The 21,704-nt window shown below is 45.9% G+C and overlaps 1 protein-coding gene across 1 annotated transcript in view; it reads left to right on the plus strand.

The window, feature by feature from the left end:
• Positions 1–21,704, plus strand: part of oprl1 (opiate receptor-like 1) — a 73,572-nt gene that overhangs the window by 40,612 nt on the left and 11,256 nt on the right. The window contains exons 3-5 of the mRNA XM_026154987.2: positions 13,979–14,066; positions 14,199–14,381; positions 14,846–14,930. Coding sequence (XP_026010772.1) covers positions 13,979–14,066; positions 14,199–14,381; positions 14,846–14,930 — 356 coding nt within the window. The remainder of the gene's footprint in view (positions 1–13,978; positions 14,067–14,198; positions 14,382–14,845; positions 14,931–21,704) is intronic.

The raw sequence follows: 21,704 nt of genomic DNA on the forward strand, positions 1-21,704 counted from the left end.
CAGGCTCTTCCAGCAGCCACCAGGCCCAGGATCCTGCAGCAGCCACCAGGCCCAGGCTCTTCCAGCAGCCACCAGGCCCAGGATCCTCCAGCAGCCACCAGGCCCAGGATCCTCCAGCAGCCACCAGGCCCAGGCTCTTCCAGCAGCCACCAGGCCCAGGATCCTGCAGCAGCCACCAGGCCCAGGATCCTCCAGCAGCCACCAGGCCCAGGATCCTCCAGCAGCCACCAGGCCCAGGATCCTGCAGCAGCCACCAGGCCCAGGCTCTTCCAGCAGCCACCAGGTCCAGGATCCTCCAGCAGCCACCAGGCCCAGGCTCTCCCAGCAGCCACCAGGCCCAGGATCCTCCAGCAGCCACCAGGCCCAGGCTCTTCCAGCAGCCACCAGGCCCAGGATCCTCCAGCAGCCACCAGGCCCAGGCTCTTCCAGCAGCCACCAGGCCCAGGATCCTGCAGCAGCCACCAGGCCCAGGCTCTTCCAGCAGCCACCAGGCCCAGGATCCTGCAGCAGCCACCAGGCCCAGGCTCTTCCAGCAGCCACCAGGCCCAGGATCCTGCAGCAGCCACCAGGCCCAGGCTCTTCCAGCAGCCACCAGGCCCAGGATCCTGCAGCAGCCACCAGGCCCAGGCTCTTCCAGCAGCCACCAGGCCCAGGATCCTCCAGCAGCCACCAGGCCCAGGATCCTGCAGCAGCCACCAGGCCCAGGCTCTTCCAGCAGCCACCAGGTCCAGGATCCTCCAGCAGCCACCAGGCCCAGGCTCTCCCAGCAGCCACCAGGCCCAGGATCCTCCAGCAGCCACCAGGCCCAGGCTCTTCCAGCAGTCACTAGGCCCAGGATCCTCCTGCTCCACCAGGCCCAGGATCCTCCAGCAGCCACTGGGCCCAGGCTCCTCTAGCAAGGCACCAACAAGTAAATCAACAGTGACTTCAACGGGCCATCACAAGGAAATACTAATCTCACCATTTTCAAAATGCCACCTAAAAAAGCTAACCCAGGAGTTGAAGAGGAGTTGGAGGAGATTAGGAAATCGCTTAATTTCATGTCTGATGAACTGAGCAAAGTGGCTAAACAACAAGGTATGCTACATGACCTAATGGATGAAATAAAACAACTAAAAAACCTCATAAAGGACAAGGACAAGAAAATAGACGACTTGGAACGGCGAATCGAGGACCTTGAACAATACACAAGAATGGATGATTTAGTCATAAGTGGTCTGGAGACGCAACACCGAACCTACGCCAGAGTAACAGCTGGCGGAGGTAAAGACGGTGAAGATGCCCCGGCAGAGGAGCTGCAAACGCTTGAACAGCAAGTGATAAAATTCCTTCAAACGAAGAATGTAAGTATTCAGAGCCATCATATTGCAGCATGCCACACGCTCCCCAGAAAAGACAGTAAAACAAAGCCAGCAATCATTCTTCGGTTTGTGAGTCGCAAAACAAAGATTGAGTTACTGAAACAGGGTAAGAAGCTAAAAGGGACTGGTGTGTATTTAAATGAACATTTAACGAAAAAGACTGCTGAAATTGCAAGACAGGCACGCAGCCTGAGAAAACAAAATAAGATACAAGCGACATGGACGATGAACTGCAACGTAATGATAAGACTAAATGGCAATCCCAAAGAAGCGAAAGTTGTGATGATAAGAGAACTCAAAGACTTAGAGCAATATAAATAATCAGGAATCTGCTATGGAATCTATTGGAAAAGTGACGATTGGATAATGAACAATGGGTATGGAAAGTGTTTCTGGCCTTATGGCTCAAAAACAATGGAAACAACAACAACAAAAACACATAAATGACAAGTTTGGACACAGATTATAGGTTTCCATTCGGAGATATTGAAGAGGAAGACTTTGATTATGAAAAGGACTGTCAAGGTGGTTATTTTGCCACACACACTGAGAAAACGAACTTCAAAACGTTTAACTATGCAGAGCACAACATGCATGACCCTGAAAGTAACATTGACCCAGATACCCACTTCTACAATAACACCAATAATACTTGTGAGTACTATACAGATGACCAATTCAATGTGAATATTAAAATGGCAAATGCATTGTCGGTCATACATTTCAATAGTAGAAGCCTGTATAAAAAATTTTCTAAAATTACAGAATGTTTAAGTAAGTTAAAAAAGTTTAACATAATTGCAATATCAGAAACATGGCTCGATAATGAGAAAGTTAGTGAAATGGGACTGGAAGGATACGAATTATTTACAATGAACAGGGTGAATAAAAAAGGAGGCGGTGTTGCTTTATATGTAGATAAAGTTTTGAAATGTAGTCTGATTGAATGTATGTCAAGCACCATAGATAACGTATTGGAATGTGTCACTATTGAAATCCATGTTGAAAAAGCTAACAATATAATTATAAGTTGCATCTATAGGACACCAGGTTCATGCCTTGAGATATTCAATGAAAAACTTGCTGCTATGTTTAGCAACCTAAATGATAAAAAAGTGCAAATAATTTGTGGTGATTTTAATATAGATTTGCTAAACCCAAATGGACATCAGAAAACAACAGATTTCATAAATACAATGTATAGTAACTCCCTTTCCCCTGTAATTATAAAACCAAGTAGAATAACAATTGATACAGCTACATTGATAGATAATATATTCACAAATAAAATTGACCATGAAATAGTAGGTGGACTTCTTATAACTGATATAAGCGATCATCTTCCTGTTTTTGCAATTTTTCAAAATTATTTTGGGATTAAAACTAAACAAAAGAATCAAATATTTGATATGATACGACATAGAACAACAAGAGCCATTGCTGCCCTCCAGGTGGACTTAAAGGAACACAATTGGAATGAGGTTTTTGCAAATGAAGATTCAAATAGTGCGTATGATGCATTCTTATCAACTGTAATTTCACTATATGAAAAACACTGTCCTTTAATGAAAATCACTAGAAAGCATCACAGATCAAATAAGCCATGGATCACAAAGGGGATAGAAGATGCATGTAAAAAGAAAAATAATCTATATAAGAGATTCATAAAACAGAGGACAAAAGATGCTGAAATAAAGTACAAGTTATATAAAAATAGATTAGTAAATATTATAAGAACAAGTAAGAAAGAATATTACCACAAATTATTGGAGCAAAGTAGAAGTAACACACAAGAAACATGGAGGATATTAAACAGTCTAATCAAAAAGGGCTCAAAAAATAAGAATTATCCAGATTATTTCAAAAAAGATAAAGATATTGTGCTTGATAAAACTAAAGACATTGCAAATTAATTTAATGATTTCTTTGTAAATGTTGGCTTTAATTTAGCAAAAGAAATTCCAGAGTCAAGAAATAATAACGACCTAAATAAACATATTACTCAGAATGTGTCCTCCATGTTTATTGGTGCTGCAACTCATAGAGAAATAATTAACATTGTGAAGACATTTAAAAATAAAAAGTCCACTGACTGTTTTGGTATTGACATGATATTAGTTAAAAGTATTATCAGAATCAGAATCAGAATGGGGTTTATTGCCAAATGTTGAGCAGGTTTACAACATTAGGAAATTGCTGCGGTGCTTCAGTGCAAACATAGTGTCATAAATAGCACTTAAATAGACATGAAAAAATAAAAGTAGGAATAAGAATTAAAAGTGCTACGTGGGAAGATATGTGCATGAGATATACATGAGATATATACATGAGAATAAGAATTAAGAGTGCTACGTAGAAAGATATATACATGAGTGCAGGTGGTGATCAGTGCCAAACATGGAATGATGCAGTGAACACAGCGTAGGGTCATGTGTTAGTGGCGGGGACAGTCATATGGTTATTGTTCATGAGTCCAACAGCAGAGGGGAAGAAACTGTTCTTATGGCGAGAGGTTCTGGTGCGAATGGACCGGAGCCTCCTGCCTGAGGGGAGCAGGTAAAACAGACTGTGTCCAGGGTGAGAAGGGTCAGCTGAGATCCGAGCTGCACGCCGCAGTGTCCTGGAGGTGTACAGGTCCTGCAGAGATGGGAGTCTGCAGCCAATCACCTTCTCAGCAGAGCGCACAACACGCTGCAGTCTCTGTTTGTCCCTGATAGTGGCTCCAGCGTACCACACGGTGATGGAGGAGGTGAGGATGGACTCGATGATTGCAGTGTAGAACTGCATCATCGTCCGTGTTGGCAGGTTGAATTTCTTCAGCTGCCTCAGGAAGTACATCCTCTGCTGGGCTTTCTTGATGACGGAGGTGATGGTGGGCTCCCACTTCAGGTCCTGGGTGATGGTGGTACCCAGGAAGCGGAATGAGTCCACAGAGGTGATGGGGGTATCAGTCAGGATGATGGGGGGGAGTGGAGCTGTGTGCTTCCTGAAGTCCACAATAATCTCCACTGTCTTCTGGGCATTCAGCACCAGGTTGTTGTGGCTGCACCAGGACACCAGACGTTCAACCTCCCTCCTGTAGGCAGACTCGTCCCCGTCCGAGATGAGTCCAATAACGGTGGTGTCATCTGCAAACTTGATTAGCTTGACAGACTGGTGGGTGGAGGTGCAGCAGTTGGTGTACAGGGAGAAGAGCAGAGGAGAAAGAACACAGCCCTGAGGGGAGCCGGTGCTGATGGTCCGGGAGTCCGAGACATTCTTTCCCAGCCTCACATGCTGCTTCCTGTCCGTCAGGAAGTCAGTGATCCACCGGCAGATGGGATCAGGCACATTCATCTGGGAAAGCTTGTCTCGGAGATGGTCTGGAAGGATGGTGTTGAAGGCAGAGCTGAAGTCCACAAACAGGATCCTGGCGTAGGTTCCTGGGGAGTCCAGATGCTGCAGGATGAAGTGTAGGGCCATGTTGATGGCGTCATCTACAGACCTGTTGGCTCTATATGCAAACTGCAGGGGGTCCAGGAGGGGGGCCGTGAGGGTCCTGAGATGGGAGAGAACCAGGCGCTCAAAAGACTTCATGACCACAGATGTCAGAGCCACGGGTCTGTAGTCATTTAGTCCAGTGATCCTAGGTTTCTTGGGGACAGGGATTATGGTGGAGGACTTGAAGCAGGCAGGCACATGACATGCCTGCAGTGAGGAGTTGAAAATGCCAGAAAACACTGGGGCCAGCTCGTTTGCACAGTGTCTGAGGGTGGCAGGAGACACACCGTCTGGGCCGGGAGCTTTCCGAGCATTCAGACTCCTAAACTGCTTCCTCACATCTGCTTCATGAATATGAAGAGTTGTGGTGGGAGGAGGTGGTGTGAAATCCTCTTTTGTGTGGGGTGAGGAGGGGGGTGTTGTAGGTGAACAGTTTGAAGGTGGTGATGGCTCTATGGAGGGGGGAGAGGTGGGGGAATTAGTGTCCAAAGTGTCTCTATTGTTGGGGTCGTTGGAGGCGTGAAGGCTGCCTGATGGCTCGTCAAAACGGCAGTAGAAGTCGCACTATATATTATAGAATATATAGTGCAACCTTTCGCATACATTTGTAATCTGTCCTTTCAAACTGGTGTGTTTCCCTCACAAATGAAAATAGCAAAAGTTATTCCAATCCATAAAAACGGAGAGAGATGTCAGTTTACCAATTATAGGCCAATATCACTACTCCCACAGTTCTCAAAATTTTTAGAAAAGTTATTTGTTAATAGACTTGATAAATATATTGAGAAGCATAATCTCCTAAGTGATAACCAATATGGCTTTAGAGTGAAAAGGTCCACTTCAATGGCAGTGATGGAACTTGTTGAAGGGATATCTAATGCAATAGATAATAAGGAATATACTGTTGGTGTTTTTATAGACTTAAAAAAGGCGTTTGATACAATTGATCATTCTATATTAATGAATAAACTAGAGAGATATGGCATAAGAGGGATAGCATACAAGTGGATGAAAAGTTACCTGGATGAAAGATATCAATATGTCGAATTCAATAATGTAAAATCTAAGCAGTTGAAGGTAACTTGTGGTGTTCCTCAGGGCTCTGTGCTGGGCCCTAAATTATTCATATTATATATAAATGGTATATGTAGTGTTTCCAAACTGTTAAAATGTGTATTGTTTGCTGATGATACCACTCTGTACTGCTCAGGTAAAAACCTAGAACAGCTTCTGACTGCAGCGGAAAAGGAGTTAAATATATTAAAAAACTGGTTTGATGTAAATAAGTTATCATTAAATATAAAGAAAACAAAATTGATTATTTTTGGCACTAGACAAATGAAAAATGTATCTAAAATCAGGGTTAATGGAATTGAAATTGAAAGAGTGTACGAAAATAAATTTCTTGGAGTGATAATTGATGATAAGCTGAGCTGGAAGTCTCATATAAACCACGTGAAAGCAAAAATGTCAAAAACCATTGATATTCTCTATAAAACAAAGCATGTCCTGAACAAAAAATCATTATACACACTTTATTGTTCTCTGTTGCTTCCATATATGACTTACTGTCTGGAGATATGGGGTAATGCATATAAAACGAACACTCTTCATATTTTCAAGTTACAAAAAAAAGCTATAAGAATTATACACCAATCAAACTATATAGAACCAACTAACATTTTGTTTATTAATCTGAATACCCTGAAATGTTATGATTTAGTTGAATATAAAATGGCACAGATAATGTATAAAGCACAAAATAACTTGCTTTGCCGCAGTACTCAGAAGCTGTTCAAAGTCAGAGAGAGTCAATATGACTTAAGGGAACAGATTTCTTTAAGGAAAACAAGATGAGGACAAATATAAAGCAGAGATGTGTTTCTGTTAGAGGAGGTAACCTGTGGAATAGTTATGACAGTGATTTAAAAAGGTGTAGTTCATTTTCCTTGTTTAAAAACATGTTTAAAAATAGAGTAATAGAAAAATATATATATCAAGAATGAAAAGAGCAAAAAGGAGAAAAAAAAACAACCTCTTGATTCTTTTGCTTTGATGTAGTTACTTATCTAAGGTGGGAAGTTTTTTTTTCTTTGTTTTTGTTTTTTTTTTTGTTTGTTTGTTTGTTTGTTTGGTTTTTGCTTTGTTTTATTATTTTCTTCAAGCCCTGTGTACAGGAGCTGCATACAAAAAGAATATTTTGTGAAAAGGGTTGGCGTAATAAGCAAATGCTTCAGCCAATACCTTTTGATTAGCCTTGTCTCATGCTTTCTTTCTTTATGGTAGATTTTTGTTCTGTTTTCACTGTTTGTTTGTTTTGTTTTGTTTTTCACTGTTTTCACTGAGATTTGAATTTGAATGTTAATCAATAAAATCAATAAATCAATGTCCTCCTGCCCAGAAGCAAGTTTCAGAAACAGGAAGCAAACATGATGAAGGTCCGACTATCATTAGGTCCAAGTGTTGTTGCTGACTGTCACTGGGTCAGAGTGTTGTTGAGTCTAAGGTCTAGACGGTGCCTTTACGTGATGAAATTAGGGCTGCATTTGATTTGGATAAAAACCCACAGTGATGTGGAGGGAGGCAAAGAGAAACTGGCTTCTTATTTCCACTCTAACTGTGTTTGTCTTACACACTCAACCAAAGAACAAATACACAATTCAACAAAAATTCAGTTAAAAATCAAAATGTATCTTCGGGCGAACATAAAAAACCCCTCTGATTTAAAGTTATGTTTTTCACATCTCAAATAAATAAATAAATAATCCAGTAAGTATCTACATCACTATGGAAACAAACAAGAAAAGAAGGTCAAAAATTCCCTCCAAACAAAATGTATAAATTTTAAACGCACAAATCAGTCCGTGCATGATTACATCGCCCCGCCCATCAAAAAGTCACCTGTGTGAATATATCGCCTGTCGTCGGTTGGAAAGTGTTTACTATCAGCCAACCTTAGAGGCGGAGCCACAGAGTTTGCTTTTTTTCACGGCACAGTTTGCTGACTCCTGCTAGCTTTACCGCAGTGAAGGTTTAATGTTGGTCACAGGAACTTGAGCTAAGCGTCATGGGGATGCTCCGCCTCTTTGCCTCCATGCTAACGCGCCGGTGTGCGTGGGCGTAATCGTTTCATGCGTGCACTGCTCCTGAAAACATTTCTCTGCAGGTCAGTCTGTGAAACGCTCACGTTTCCACGGTGACAGTATCGCTACAGAGCCGCGTGTTAAACGAAGCAAAGAATTTGTGTTTTCTAATTGAATTATTGGAATTGCTCGATGACTCACTGCAGCCCTTCGTGTCTGCGTGCACTCGTGACTCATGATGGGAGTGGAGGTGAAGCAGACTGGGGTTGAGTACCATCAACCCTCAGCTGGCCGAGGCTTTGAATCGGAGCTTCGGGCAAAGCCTCGTCCTCCAGCTGAACCACCGCAGGGACATCTACAGGAAGAGCGTCTCGCACCACGACAGGTCGGGCTCCATCTTCTGTGTGCAGATCCGATCATCGTCGTCATTTATTCGCCGCGCAGCAGCACATTTCATTATCTGCTGCGAGTGTGTCTGCTGAAAGGTTCACAGGTCTAATTGCATTTATTAATTATAAGATAATGGGCTCATGCAAATAAAGGAGAAAGGTGAAGAGGAAATATGAAGGTGAGCAGCAAGAGAGAACCGAGCAATCAAAGAGAGGAAACCAACAAAAACACAGAGGTTTGAATTATTCCAGCTGCTCTAATTTGACTCGACGTGAATTATTAATAGAGCAGAAGGCAGGATGCTCGTCACACTTCCATCAGCTTTATGGCTGTGTGATGTTTTCTGTCTCCGATGGCACCGCAGAAGAAGTCTCCTTTATTATTAGTACAACAATGAGCAGCCAAAGCAACAGGAGCGAGGAGGCGGGTCCCTCCGCCTGGCGGTCTTCAGCACAATGAAGAACAGACTGGGGCAGTCTAAAGAACACCTGAAAACCAAAGCTGATCACTGATTATCGTCCAGTCACAAGTCAGCCAACAGCACGTACTAACCACGTGGTTTAACCGCGGTGGTTAGTACTGTTGGTCGTCCTCCATCTTGGCTTTCCGGGTGGAGTTTATGTTCTCTTCAGGTACACCAGGCTCCTCCCACTGTCCAAACACATGCACTTAATGGGGTTAGCTTAACTGAGTCCCATTGAGACTCAGTGTGTCATGTACCAGAGAGACTTGTTCCACACAAACAGACAACAATAAAATGTACACAGTCGTATCAAAGACAAGTTTTTCACAAAAACATTTGTACGTCGTTGGAAGTCTGTGAAATCGAGGAGCTTCAGGTGCTTCTGTAACGTCTTCCATGAAGACGGAGCAGAGAAGGACAACGCCTTCTTCCTGAGCTCTGCACGAACCGATGGAACGACGAACGTGATGATGTCTTGAGAGTGCACTCTGTCACCAAACTGTGTGACATGTACTCTGATAAATCAGAGGGCAGTCAACCAGAAATAGGCTTTCGTGTAAATGATGTCACCGCGATCCAGGAAAGGTCAAAAAGTGGCAGCAACGAGTCTTTTGTTGAAGTGAAAGAGAAACATGATGAACTTCAGCCTCAGTTTAATAGCTGGTGACTTAAAGGAAAGACTGTCATCAATCACAGCACCGAGGCCACAGTTTCATTCAGTGACATTTAAAAAACATAGAGGTGAATGGTTTTCTGTGTCTGCTGCTGGTGACCTGTCCAGGTGTACCCCCCACCCTCTGGATAAGGCCATGTCTTCCGTCCACACTGAGACGGCGTTTTCGGTCAAGGAAAGCAGATACTTTTGAAATGGAAACGATAACACATTTTATCATGTGATGCAGTCATGTGACCAATTAAACTAAGATGGCATTACACAGCAGTTGTTTTGTTTGACAGCCCTATTAAAGATTAATAGGGCAGTCTGTACGTGCTGCAGACAGCTCTTTGTCAAATTCTTTAATTCTCACTCGCTTTTGCAACTTTGTACTTTTGTGTTACTCGCAGCAACGACTCCACCTCATCGTTAGTCCATTTAACAAACTCGGTGCTTTTCCTCAATTTTCTTCCGCGACGTTTCAACGAGCCGGAAAGTAAATAAGCGGCAGACAGAAATGAGGCAGGCCGAATCTTCTTGCGTTGTACGCATGCGCAGGACTGCAACGTTTTCGACCGTTTCATTGTGGATGAACAAGTGTTTGGAAATGATTAAAAACAATAGTGTGGAGCGTTTTTAGATGAAAACGCTGTTTTCAAATGTATTCGGATTAGTGTAGCCTAAGAGAAGCTTTGAATGTTTATAAGGAAGCGTTCAGGTGTGATCCCACCCTGAGTTGGCACTTTCTCATCCATCTTCTGCCTCAGTGGTCTAAGCAGACACCTCTCTTTCCTCTCGCTCATTAACCTGAGATACCTGAACTCGCCCACTCCTCCTGACCCCTTTTTCATGAACTGTGATGGAGCCGTCACCATGATTGGAGGTGTTAGTTCTCATCTGTGGTGCTTCACTCTCGGCTGAATGCTGATCTGGATCACTGGATAAACCATTGCAGACATATCGTCTGCAGAAAGCTGAGAGAGCCTCTGCCTGTGCTCGTAGCTGTCGTAGAGAAAGAAGGTGGGTCACCAGCACAGAAGATACACAAACTCACATTATAAATGTTCAAAATGTATTAAACGGTTGAAGGTCAGTACCAAAGACCTCCCTCTGCCCAGTAGTCGAGACAAAGAAAAGCTGCCGATTAAAAAAAAGTGGCACAAACAGGACGTGACCAGTTAAAGAGTTGGGGAGAAGTTTAAACAACACAGATGTGTAATCATCGATAAAGCACGAATGAGGTAATTTCCTAACAGAAGTGTCAGATCGTTTATTTAAATGCATTTCTCTAGTTTGCATCCAAACTCCACCTCCTGACTGGAGGTGGAGTTTGGGGTGGTGGATGGGCGTGCAGCAGGAATCCAACCCGCCCTGAGCGACCTCCGCGGTCGGAGCTGTGAGAGGCGGCGTGCTGGATTAGCTTGGCTCCGAGGAGCACAGAAGTGGTGAGGAGACAATTAGAGTGAGAGCTGAGGAATTAGCTGAGAGGAGGCGTGAGGCAGTAAAGCCTCTGTGATGGATGCTTAAATATTTCATGCTTGTTTTGGAGATTCCTTAAGTGCAGACGCACAGAGAACGCTAACAGGATCAAGTGTTCGTTTCAGGATTATGAGGGATACACACAGCAGCAGTGTCTGTGTGAGCGCTTCATTTATCACACAGAAGCTTCAGCTGGACCTCAGAGAGGCAGGAGAAGGGCGCCGTCATGGCGAGGAGGCTGCTGCACATTTGCTGCTGCACAGGCTTCACGTAAAGCAGGGTCACGCTTTTGGACTGAAGACAGGTTCGTGGAAATGTCACAGCTTTTCACCGTTTTTCGGTATCATATAGACAAATTAGATGTGAGAGATTAGCAGTCATGGATGATAGCGACTGAGGTCGCAGGGTTCGTGTTCACCCTCTTCAGGTCTTTATTTGACCTGACTGTGTGTCGCTGTGTTGTCACAAGTGATGGCAGGGACTCAAGCACAGAGCAGGGTTCAGTTCCACAGTTTATTTACACAGTCACCAGGTGCAGAATATATACGGTGGTGGAAATCCAGGTAGGGGAAGCTCTCTCACACTCACTCTCAACTTCACACTACAACTAACACACGTCCACACGGCGGTAGGTCACAGGTCCGGGAAAACTATACACAAAAGACATCGGTTACACAGAAGCACAGATTAACACAAGAAAACTTCACTGAAGGCTCACTCAGTCGCACAATCATCCAGCGATGAGACTGCCTGCGTCCCAGCCTTAAATGCAGGCCAACAGGTGTGTGGGCCAAGGGCGGGAGCAGTAAGCTCCACCCAGGCGGAGTGGCGAGAGAAAGGGGGAGAGCGTAATCAAAAACACATGTAGCCTTGCAGGGCCGGCCGGCAGACGCGGGACCATGATGTTAGCAGGATTACTGTTAAACACATCGGAGACGTCCTCAGGGGTCGGGCTTGGATCCCTTTACAGACGTCCGGTACCTTCAGATGTACGCACCAAAAGAAATGAAGAGAAACCGGGAGGAATTCTGGTCAGTTTCCAGCTGTGATGGAGAGATGCAGTTTGTTGTGTTGCTGACAGGCAGACTGACTGAATGATGATCTTTGTCCTTCATCCTGATTCTGAAGGGTTTTCATGAAGAATCATTTCTGCGCAGCACGCAGAGGATGGATCTGTTTCTTCCTGAGGATCTTGTCTTGGGACGCTCTTTAAGCATCCGCTGCACGAAGGACTCGTTTGTCTTCAGTGCTTGTGTTTCTTACTGTCGGCGTGCTTTTGCAGTGAAGCACACAATCCTGCGGTAAATCATCAAAGCAGCAGAGCTGATGAAACTCGGTGCAAACGCTGTAAAAAGGTTCGTGTGTGTTTGTGAGAAGACACGACTGCCCGACGCTTCTCTGAGCTCCGGCCTCACCGGTCACTCTCCTCTTCCTTTGTGCCCACGAGCACTGAACTCATAATCAGCATTTCAGGGTTTTTTAACTACAGCAACAGAGCAACAGAAGAGAGAGGAGGTGGAGGTGGAGAGGAGGGGAGATGTGGTCCCGATGTGAAAATGGGCGGAGAGCTCAGCTGAACACCATAAAATATTCTGTGTGAAGACTCCCGAGCTCCCGGCAAGACTCCAGCATGCACAGGGAAGGAGGCAGCAAGGAAAGACAGAAAGGAAGGACCGAAGGAAGGAAAGAACCGGGCGAGAGATGAAAGCAGCTGATTGGAGCTGGGAGGTGGAGCAGTGAAGAGCAGCAAGAGTGGAAAGGTGGAGGAGAAAATAAATGATAATGATAATAGCAGACCGAACGTGACCATGGTGAGAGTCAAAAACAGGAAGTTTGACCTCCTGCCTGACGCACCTGCAGCTGCTTCCTCCACCTCTCTGGCTGCGGAGGCTGCCGGTGTTTAAGTGGAGCAGTAAATTCATTTTTTTAGGGTGAAATAATTCAGAAGCACATAAATAGAAATTAAGATTTCCCTGGATTAATATTGTGACGGCTGAACGTCGCCGCTCCTTTGCCTCTCTCAGCCGCTCTCTATGAATCTTCATCTCTCAGTTTTGACCTTTAAGACCTGATTTTAACTTAATAAAGGCGGCTTCCTGTCAGCTGCAGGTGGAGACGGAGTCAGAGGGCTGAGTACAGCAGGGATACATCAGAGGGAGGCAACGAGAGGCACGAAAGCATAAAAGAGTGAAAGACACAGATGTTGGGATGTAAAGGAAGCGAGGAACATAAAACCGAAGCTGGAGAAACAATAAGAGGACTGAAGAGGAAAGGAGGCAGAGGAGGAGACGAGAGGAAGAGTGGAAGAAAGAAGGGGATGTGCTGAGGAGAGAGAGCGAGGGTGAAACCGGCTGGGGGCAGGGAGGAGGTTTGACTGCACTGCGTTTTCTACACTTGGTTCAAAGTTGCAGCAGCCGATGCGCTCGGATAAGACGCAGGTCACATGACTCTCCGCTGCGTGCTTCTGTTCGTGTTTCCTTCTACACCCCAGATGTCTGCCATCCTCCCCGTGGTTCCTAAATTAAGGTTAAAAAAGCAGATCTTGCTCCTCACCCGACTGCTTCTTCTGCCGCCTTAGACCTGGTTTTAGATTTAGGCTCGGCTCAGGCTTACGGCGGGCGCTGTTTACAGGCTCAGGCGGGTTGCTAGGTTACAAACCTGTCTTCTAGGCGTGGCTGTGTTGACAGCGCCTCCTGCTGTCTCTAAAATCACATACGTGACTAAAGTGCGTCACGTGACGGTTCAAGTTTGAAAATGTCACATTGAAACTGAAGCTCGCATTCACGCGGCCTCCGTGGGAGGTCACAGGGCTACGCGTGCCTCCTGCAGTCTGGTTGCTGAACAGCTGGAACGAGTGCTCCTCCTCATCTGCCACAATAAAAATCAAACAAACTAAAAAAAATGTTTTTACAAATTTGCCACAAGTCCCTCCCCTTCTTGATTTTGATTGGTTGGTGACAGTGATGAACTGAGAGTGGTCAGCGGGGCCGGTGGTTATCTGCTGTTGTCAGGTGCTTCACTGAGGTGTGTGTTTGTGTGTCTGACTGAACTGATTCTTCTCGCTCAGGTACACCAAGATGAAAACAGCCACCAACATCTACATCTTTAACCTGGCACTGGCCGACTCGCTCTTTCTGGCTACGCTACCTTTCCAGGTACGACATCATCTGCACGCGTGCAAACTCTGTAGGTTAACCACCTGTTCCTCTAGGAGCTCCGGCTCTGTGACCCTGAGCAGGATAAGTTGTGTGATTCACGCTCAGACTCTGCTTTCTGGATGTTTCCAGGGCACTGATTTGTATCTGGGCTTCTGGCCATTCGGGAACACTCTGTGCAAAGTGATGGTGTCCATCGACTACTACAACATGTTCACCAGCACCTTCACGCTGACGGTGATGAGCATGGACAGGTACGTGGCTGTGTGCCACCCTGTCAAAGCGCTGGACATGAGGACTCCTCACAAGGCCAAGGTACGTTTTATCCTGCTGTCATAAAAAGCCGCCGCTGTGACATCACCGTCTCGCTCCTATCAGAGGGAAACTTTGTGTTTGTTTAGTCTAAATTAGTGAAACGTTATGAACCAGTGAGCAGCTTCCCTGACCTTTCTGACAATAAGCTGTCTTCAGCCAGAGGAGTTGCCTCCTGCTGGTCATTGTGTAGAATGCAGGTTTAAAGAACTTTTCAGAGGTTTTCTACGTTATTTTGACTCTTTTTATAGACGTATCAGGACCTTAAAATATAAAGCCCTGATTGGCTGTAAACCCCTTAAAGGCTGAAATATAAAATTCCAGTTTTCTCGAAATGGAGAGTTTATTGATCCATCTGACAAATTTGTTTTCAAATTTTAATTTCCGTGTATGACTCTTAATTTGTGTAAAAATGATGATGTGGAAGTCTTAAAAACATTAAACTGTTCATGTCTTCATGTGTTCAGGTGGTGAACATCTGTGTGTGGGTGCTGGCGTCCGCCTTCGGAGTTCCAGCGACGTTCCTGGGAAATGTGGAAGAGCACGAGAACAGTATGCCACGCGCACACACACACACGCACGCACGCACACGCGCACGCACGCGCACACACACACATCTCAGTGTCACCGAGGACCACAGGCTGCAGATCTGACGTGTACGTCCTGCACAGCTCCACGTCTACATAAAACCATTATCATCATCAGCTGCAGCGACCTGTTCCCATGAGCACTTCATCTGCCTGCACCGTAGGGCATTGAATTTAATCACAGCTTCGGGCTGTAGGGGAATTTAATCCTAATGACAACTACGAGTGAAACATGGCTGTTAACGCTGTAGCACAGCGCCCTCACTCCTCTCTGTTCCAGTGAGAAGCTCTGACTCTGTGATGTCTGTTTCCTGCTTACAGCAGATAGACAGACTTTAACGCTAGAACATGCAGACTGCTGTTATAATGTATCTGTATAGCGCTTTACTCGTCCCTAAGGACTCCAAAGCGCTTTACACATCCAGTCATCCACCCATTCACGCACACATTCACACACTGGTAATGGCAGCTACCTTGTAGCCACAGCCACCCTGGGGCGCACTGACAGAGGCGAGGCTGCCGGACACTGGCGCCACCGGGCCCTCTGACCACCACCAGTAGGCAACGGGTGAAGTGTCTTGCCCAAGGACACAACGACCGAGACTGGGGCTCGAACCGGCAACCTTCTGATTACAAGACAAACTGCCAACTCTTGAGGCACGATCGGGTTAGCTATTACCCTAAGCATGTCCCGCCTCCTTGGAGCGTAAAGATCCTCAGTCTCTTATCTCTCCTGAGGACACGTTAGTGGGTGGAACAAAGAAGAACCTGAAGTGAGGCAGAGGCTGAATTAGAAGGCTGTACTTCGCAGCGAGACGTGGCCGTGCACTGATCTGAACCTTCAACACAGAGCGTCCCTGCACAGACTGCACCTCCAGATACTTCCATAAAGATGAAACCCTAATTAAATACAGTAACGTGCAGCTTTACACACTGCTGCCTGCAGAGAGGGTGTGATCAGTATCTGCTCCTTACTGCTGTCACTGCGCGCTGTCTGACTAATGCTGTTAACCAATGTCAGCATGTCTTTATCACCACTTTGACTGAATAATAAAGCAAATAATGCAGAACTAAACTAAAGTGACACGAGGCTTTCATTTAAAAGGAGCCTGCACACGTGCAGGTCAGTGTTGCCATACCGGTGCAGATCACGAAAGACGCTGCATCGTGTTTTATTCATGAATGCACTGCAGCAGCTCTGCACCACAGCCCTGCATCTTGGGGTAAACTCATTAATCACAGGTTTGTCAGCCGGGAGGCCCACGGAGCTTTGTGGTTGCTTTTCACAGTCACAGGGATTCCACTAAGTTTTTATGCCTAAACTCTTAAAATTCACCAGGTTATATAATAATTTCATCCTCAGATGATCACTGTAATAGTATAATAGGTAACATTGAAGACAGGAGTAGCTTTTCAGGCAGACTGTGGTCCTAACGTCACCGCGAGCTCTGGCAGGACACCAGTAGACTGAGGATACAGGTGCCAGAGCCATTACTGCGCCCCTTCAAAGGGAGGCGGGTGCTCAGGAAGGCCTCTTGGACGCCTCCTCTTAGAAGTTTTCTAAGCAGACCCAGAACTCACTGGAGAGACCTCATCTCTGTCTTGTCTGGCTGTAAAAACCTGGATAGTGGAAAATACTGCACGGGAGGAGCCCAGCCTACCCTGTTGCCAGTACAACTTCGCTTTGGATAAGAAGAAGGAAGCTGGTGCACGGCCCTGCTATGTACACATCGAGCAGGAGCAAGTTTTTGATGCTCACCGGGCTGCAAGAAGATTCAGCAGCATCTCTGAAGAGTTTACCCTCAACCAATCAGCACAGACTAATCAGCGATCACTCCCAGAGGAGGAACTTGTTAGACTCTGAGCAATAAGGTGTGCAGATCAGTGCAGCCTGTCTGCAGACGTGTTAAACTTTCCAAGAAGGGAGTTGAACGCTGTGTTTAGCATTAGAACTCACTCCATCAGGAACATGTGGCCGCGTGCTGCTTTAGGTCTGTCTGGGTCAGCGCGGCTCGCCATCGTCAATAGAGCATCCACCTGTGACGGGCTGGGAGCGAGACCATAAACCTGCTTCGTCGCAGCACTGCGGGAAGCCACGTGCACGGCTTTGCTTCAGTCAGGCCGGATCAGGTTCTGTTCCCGTCAACTGTGCTGAGCTCAGCCCTGACAAGCTTTTCATTTTGGCTGTAGCTCAGGTGGCAGAGCCGGTCAGCCACCAATCAGAAGGTCGGTGGTTCGATCCCAGGCTGCCTGCTGGCTGCATGCCAAATATCCTTGGGCAAGAAAGTAACCCCACGTTTGCCTACAGGTGGTGGTCAGAGGGCCCGGTGGCACCAGTGTCCGGCAGCCTCGCCTCTGTCAGTGCGCCCCAGGGTGACTGTGGCTACAGTGTAGCTGCCATCACCAGTGTGTGAATGGGTGGATGACTGGATGTAGTGTAAAGCGCTATACAAATGCAGGCCATTTTATTAAAAGCTGAGGCATGGCTGCAGATCAACTGCAGGCGCGTTAGAGTCAACTCAAATTCGTCTCTCTGCGTGAGACATCTCAGGACTGCTGAGGTGAGTCTTCAGACAGCGAATGGCCGAGCAAAGCGGGATGTTATCAGGCTTGCCGTTTCCTCATGACTGGAGTGTTGATGAGTGCTGACCTGGTGTGAAGGCCCGACTGGGCTGGTAAAACAAACTTTGTTTCACTTTTCTCAGCTGTTTTTGCTTGGCTGTGTCTCTCTGAAGTCTGTGCACAAACATCCGTAATTATGAAACCCACTGCGCTCGTTCCCAGGACGTACTCTGAAGCCTCTTTGTTGATGCTGAGCATGTCTGTGCTCTTTAACCTGCTCTCTGCTGCTCGTCATTAATAATGTGTTTCAGCGGCGTTTACCTCACTTTGTCCTTCAGCGTTTGGCGTTTTGACTGGCTGCTTAAGCTTCGATGGAAATTCTCATCATTATTTATCGTCTGGCGTAAAGACCTGGAGCACACAACAGCACTCCAACATATCGGCAGGATCTGTCAGAAGAGCTCTGATCCCCTCCCAAAAACACAAGCAACAAATTGCAAATGTTGCGCACTGGTGAGGCTCAGACGGACTTTAATCACTAACACGGCTCGTTTGGTGACATCTGACATGCTCTCTGTAGGGAGCCTTCAGCAAAGGTTTTAAAATGTTCATGAAACTGAATTTATTTGTTTTTCTGGACATGAACACAATTATTTTGAATCTAGTCTCATATTTTGTCATGTCCTGGGTCAGTTGACCCACTGTTTTGATGTCATTTTGTATTATGGTTTATGTCTAAGTAGGGGTGGGCAATAGAAACGGTATGAAATTGGCCAACAGTAGAGATTTTGACTGTACCGCTCTACCACGATAGCGCATATTGATGGTTTGTTTGTCTTGGTCAAAAGCATTAGGGGTTAGGGTTAAACAACATCATCTGCAAATTATGTTGCGCGACAGTAACAGTGAAGAGACGAAGCACGTTTTGGAATATGGGGAAAGCCAAAAACTGCGTATCCTCCACTTCCGTAACATTGATTCAATAATGTTGAATTCTCTCACAGCTGCTCTGTTCCCGTGTTGTTGCAGTATATTAATGACCACTAATGGGAATAAATGGCCTGTATTTGTAAAGCACTTTACTCGTCCCTAAGGACCCCAAAGCGCTTTACACATTCAGTCATCCACACATTCACACACTGGTGATGGCAGCTACATTGTAGCCACAGCCACCCTGGGGCGCACTGACAGAGGCGAGGCTGCCGGACACTGGCGCCACCGGGCCCTCTAGTAAATAGTAACTATAATTAATTACTTTTTCAAAGTAACTTGCCCAACACTGTTAATGACTAACCTTGTATTGTGGATGGATTATCTCAGTTGTTCTCCTGACTGAAGTTTGGTCCGTTTACAGCATCCTGCTATGCGATTGCATTTGTTTAACCATCAGGAACCTTCACGTTAACTTTTATCAAGTGGAAAAAAGTTAGCGTTCATACTCCAGCTTCACTGTGTATATGCTATGCTAACATAGCTGTGTAGCTAGCTACCACGTAGCACATCATTATATACCAGCTAGCCCAACTTCAGTAACCCACAAACGTCACTGCTGTTTAGGTTTCTGTCTCCATTTGGGTTAGTTTAGGTTAATTTTGTTTTTCTTTGACGTTCCAACAATAAAGTTGTGTGTTTGTGTCAAGTCCTGCCTGACATTTGGGTCCAATCCTGCCTGCTCCACACACAGTTCATGACATATTAGCTCATTCATGTGTGCAAGAAGAGAAGTTCTGGAAGTTCTGGAGGGTTGATGTGTGAACTCTAAAACAGCTCGTTGGAAAGCTTTAAAGGAAATCCCAGTCTGATGGCAGGAATTCTGATCAGAGGCTCTGGCTGAGTGTGAGCGATTCAATTCAATTTTATTTATATAGCACCAAATCACAACAGCAGTCACCTCAAGGTGCTTCATAGATACAGAGAAAAACCCAACAGTCATATGACCCCCTATGATCAAGCACTTTGGCGACAGTGGGAAGGAAAAACTCCCTTTTAACAGGAAGAAACCTCCGGTTCAGGGCGGGGCCATCTGCTGTGACCAGTTGTGGTGAGAGAATGAAGACCGGATAAAGACATGCTGTGGAAGAGAGACAGAGGTTAATAACAGATATGATTCAATGCAGAGAGGTCTGTTAACACATAGTGAGTGAGAAAGGTGACTGGGGTGTGAACAGATTCTGCAAATGAGCTGAAAAAGTGCAACAAGAGCCACTGAGCACGTGCTAGAGGACAGAGCTCTGCTCTTATTGGTGCACAGACTCCATTTACCCATTTACAGCAGAGCGCCAACGGGCCGCCGCTGAAGCAGCCTGTAGCACAGTTAAAACATCGTCGTCATCCTTTCTGTTCTTGTCAGCAGGTCCTGGCTTTGAATCACAAACCAGGACATGAAGCCTTGTTTCTGCTCCAGATGTTCAAAGGTATGAAATGGTTGGAAAGTTTACGTGTTTGCCACATCTGCTCTCAGACGCTGCTCTTCATTCCTCTCCGTATAGACCCGGCGGTTTCTGCTAAATGCCTCCACCTGCTCCTTCTCTGCACTCTGAGCCCACTCAGGCACTCATATCTGGTGATGTAAGTCACACGCGTTGATATTTATGAACTCATATAAATGAACAACCCTGCAGGCCTGTGTGAGAGGGAAGAGTGGAGCTGAAGCTCAAACATAAACGTTTGTCTCCTAAAAAGGTCAAAATATCCAGAGAATGCTGCTCAGTTCAGTCGCACGCACAAAAAGAAGCTTTTCTCCATCTAAAGGCATCTACACACCAACCCTGAACGCAGACCAACACAGACCAACACAGATTCACAGAGACTCACACAGACCAGCACAGACCAACACAGACTCACACAGACCAACACAGACCAACACAGACCAACACAGACTCACACAGATTCACAGAGACTCACACAGACCAACACAGACCAACACAGACTCACACAGACTCACACAGACCAGCACAGACCAACACAGACTCACACAGACCAACACAGACCAACACAGACTCACACAGACCAACAGACCAACACAGACTCACACAGACTCACACAGACCAGCACAGACCAACACAGACTCACACAGACCAACACAGACCAACACAGACTCACACAGATTCACACAGACCAAAACAGACCAACACAGACCCACACAGACTCACACAGACCAGCACAGACCAACACAGACCAACCCTACTCACACAGACCAACACAGACCAACACAGACTCACACAGATTCACAGAGACTCACACAGACCAACACAGACTCACACAGACTCACACAGACCAGCACAGACCAACACAGACTTACACAGACCAACACAGACCAACCCTACTCACACAGACCAACACAGACCAACACAGACTCACACAGACCAACACAGACCAACACTGACCAACACAGACTCGCACAGATTCACACAGACCAGAACAGACCAACACAGACTCACACAGATTCACACAGACAAAAACAGACCAACACAGACTCACACAGATTCACACAGACCAAAACAGACCAACACAGACTCACACAGATTCAAAGAGACTCACACAGACTCACACAGACCAACACAGACTCACACAGACTCACACAGACCAGCACAGACCAACACAGACTCACACAGACCAACACAGACCAACACAGACTCACACAGATTCACACAGACTAAAACACAGACAAACACAGACTCACACAGATTCACAGAGACTCACACAGACCAACACAGACCAACACAGACTCACACAGACTCACACAGACCAACACAGACTCACACAGACTCACACAGACCAGCACAGACCAACACAGACTCACACAGACCAACACAGACCAACACAGACTCACACAGACCAACACAGACTCACACAGATTCACACAGACCAAAACAGACCAACACAGACTCACACAGATTCACAGAGACTCACACAGACCAACACAGACTCACACAGACCAGCACAGACTCACACAGACCCACACAGACTCACACAGACTCACACAGACCAACACAGACCAACACAGACTCACACAGACCAACACAGACTCACACAGATTCACACAGACCAAAACAGACCAACACAGACTCACACAGATTCACACAGACCAAAACAGACCAACACAGACTCACACAGATTCACACAGACCAAAAAAGACCCACACAGACTCACACAGACTCACACAGACCAACACAGA

This window comes from Astatotilapia calliptera, chromosome 20, assembly GCF_964374335.1.
Source record: "Astatotilapia calliptera chromosome 20, fAstCal68.1, whole genome shotgun sequence".
Taxonomy (NCBI): domain Eukaryota; kingdom Metazoa; phylum Chordata; class Actinopteri; order Cichliformes; family Cichlidae; genus Astatotilapia; species Astatotilapia calliptera.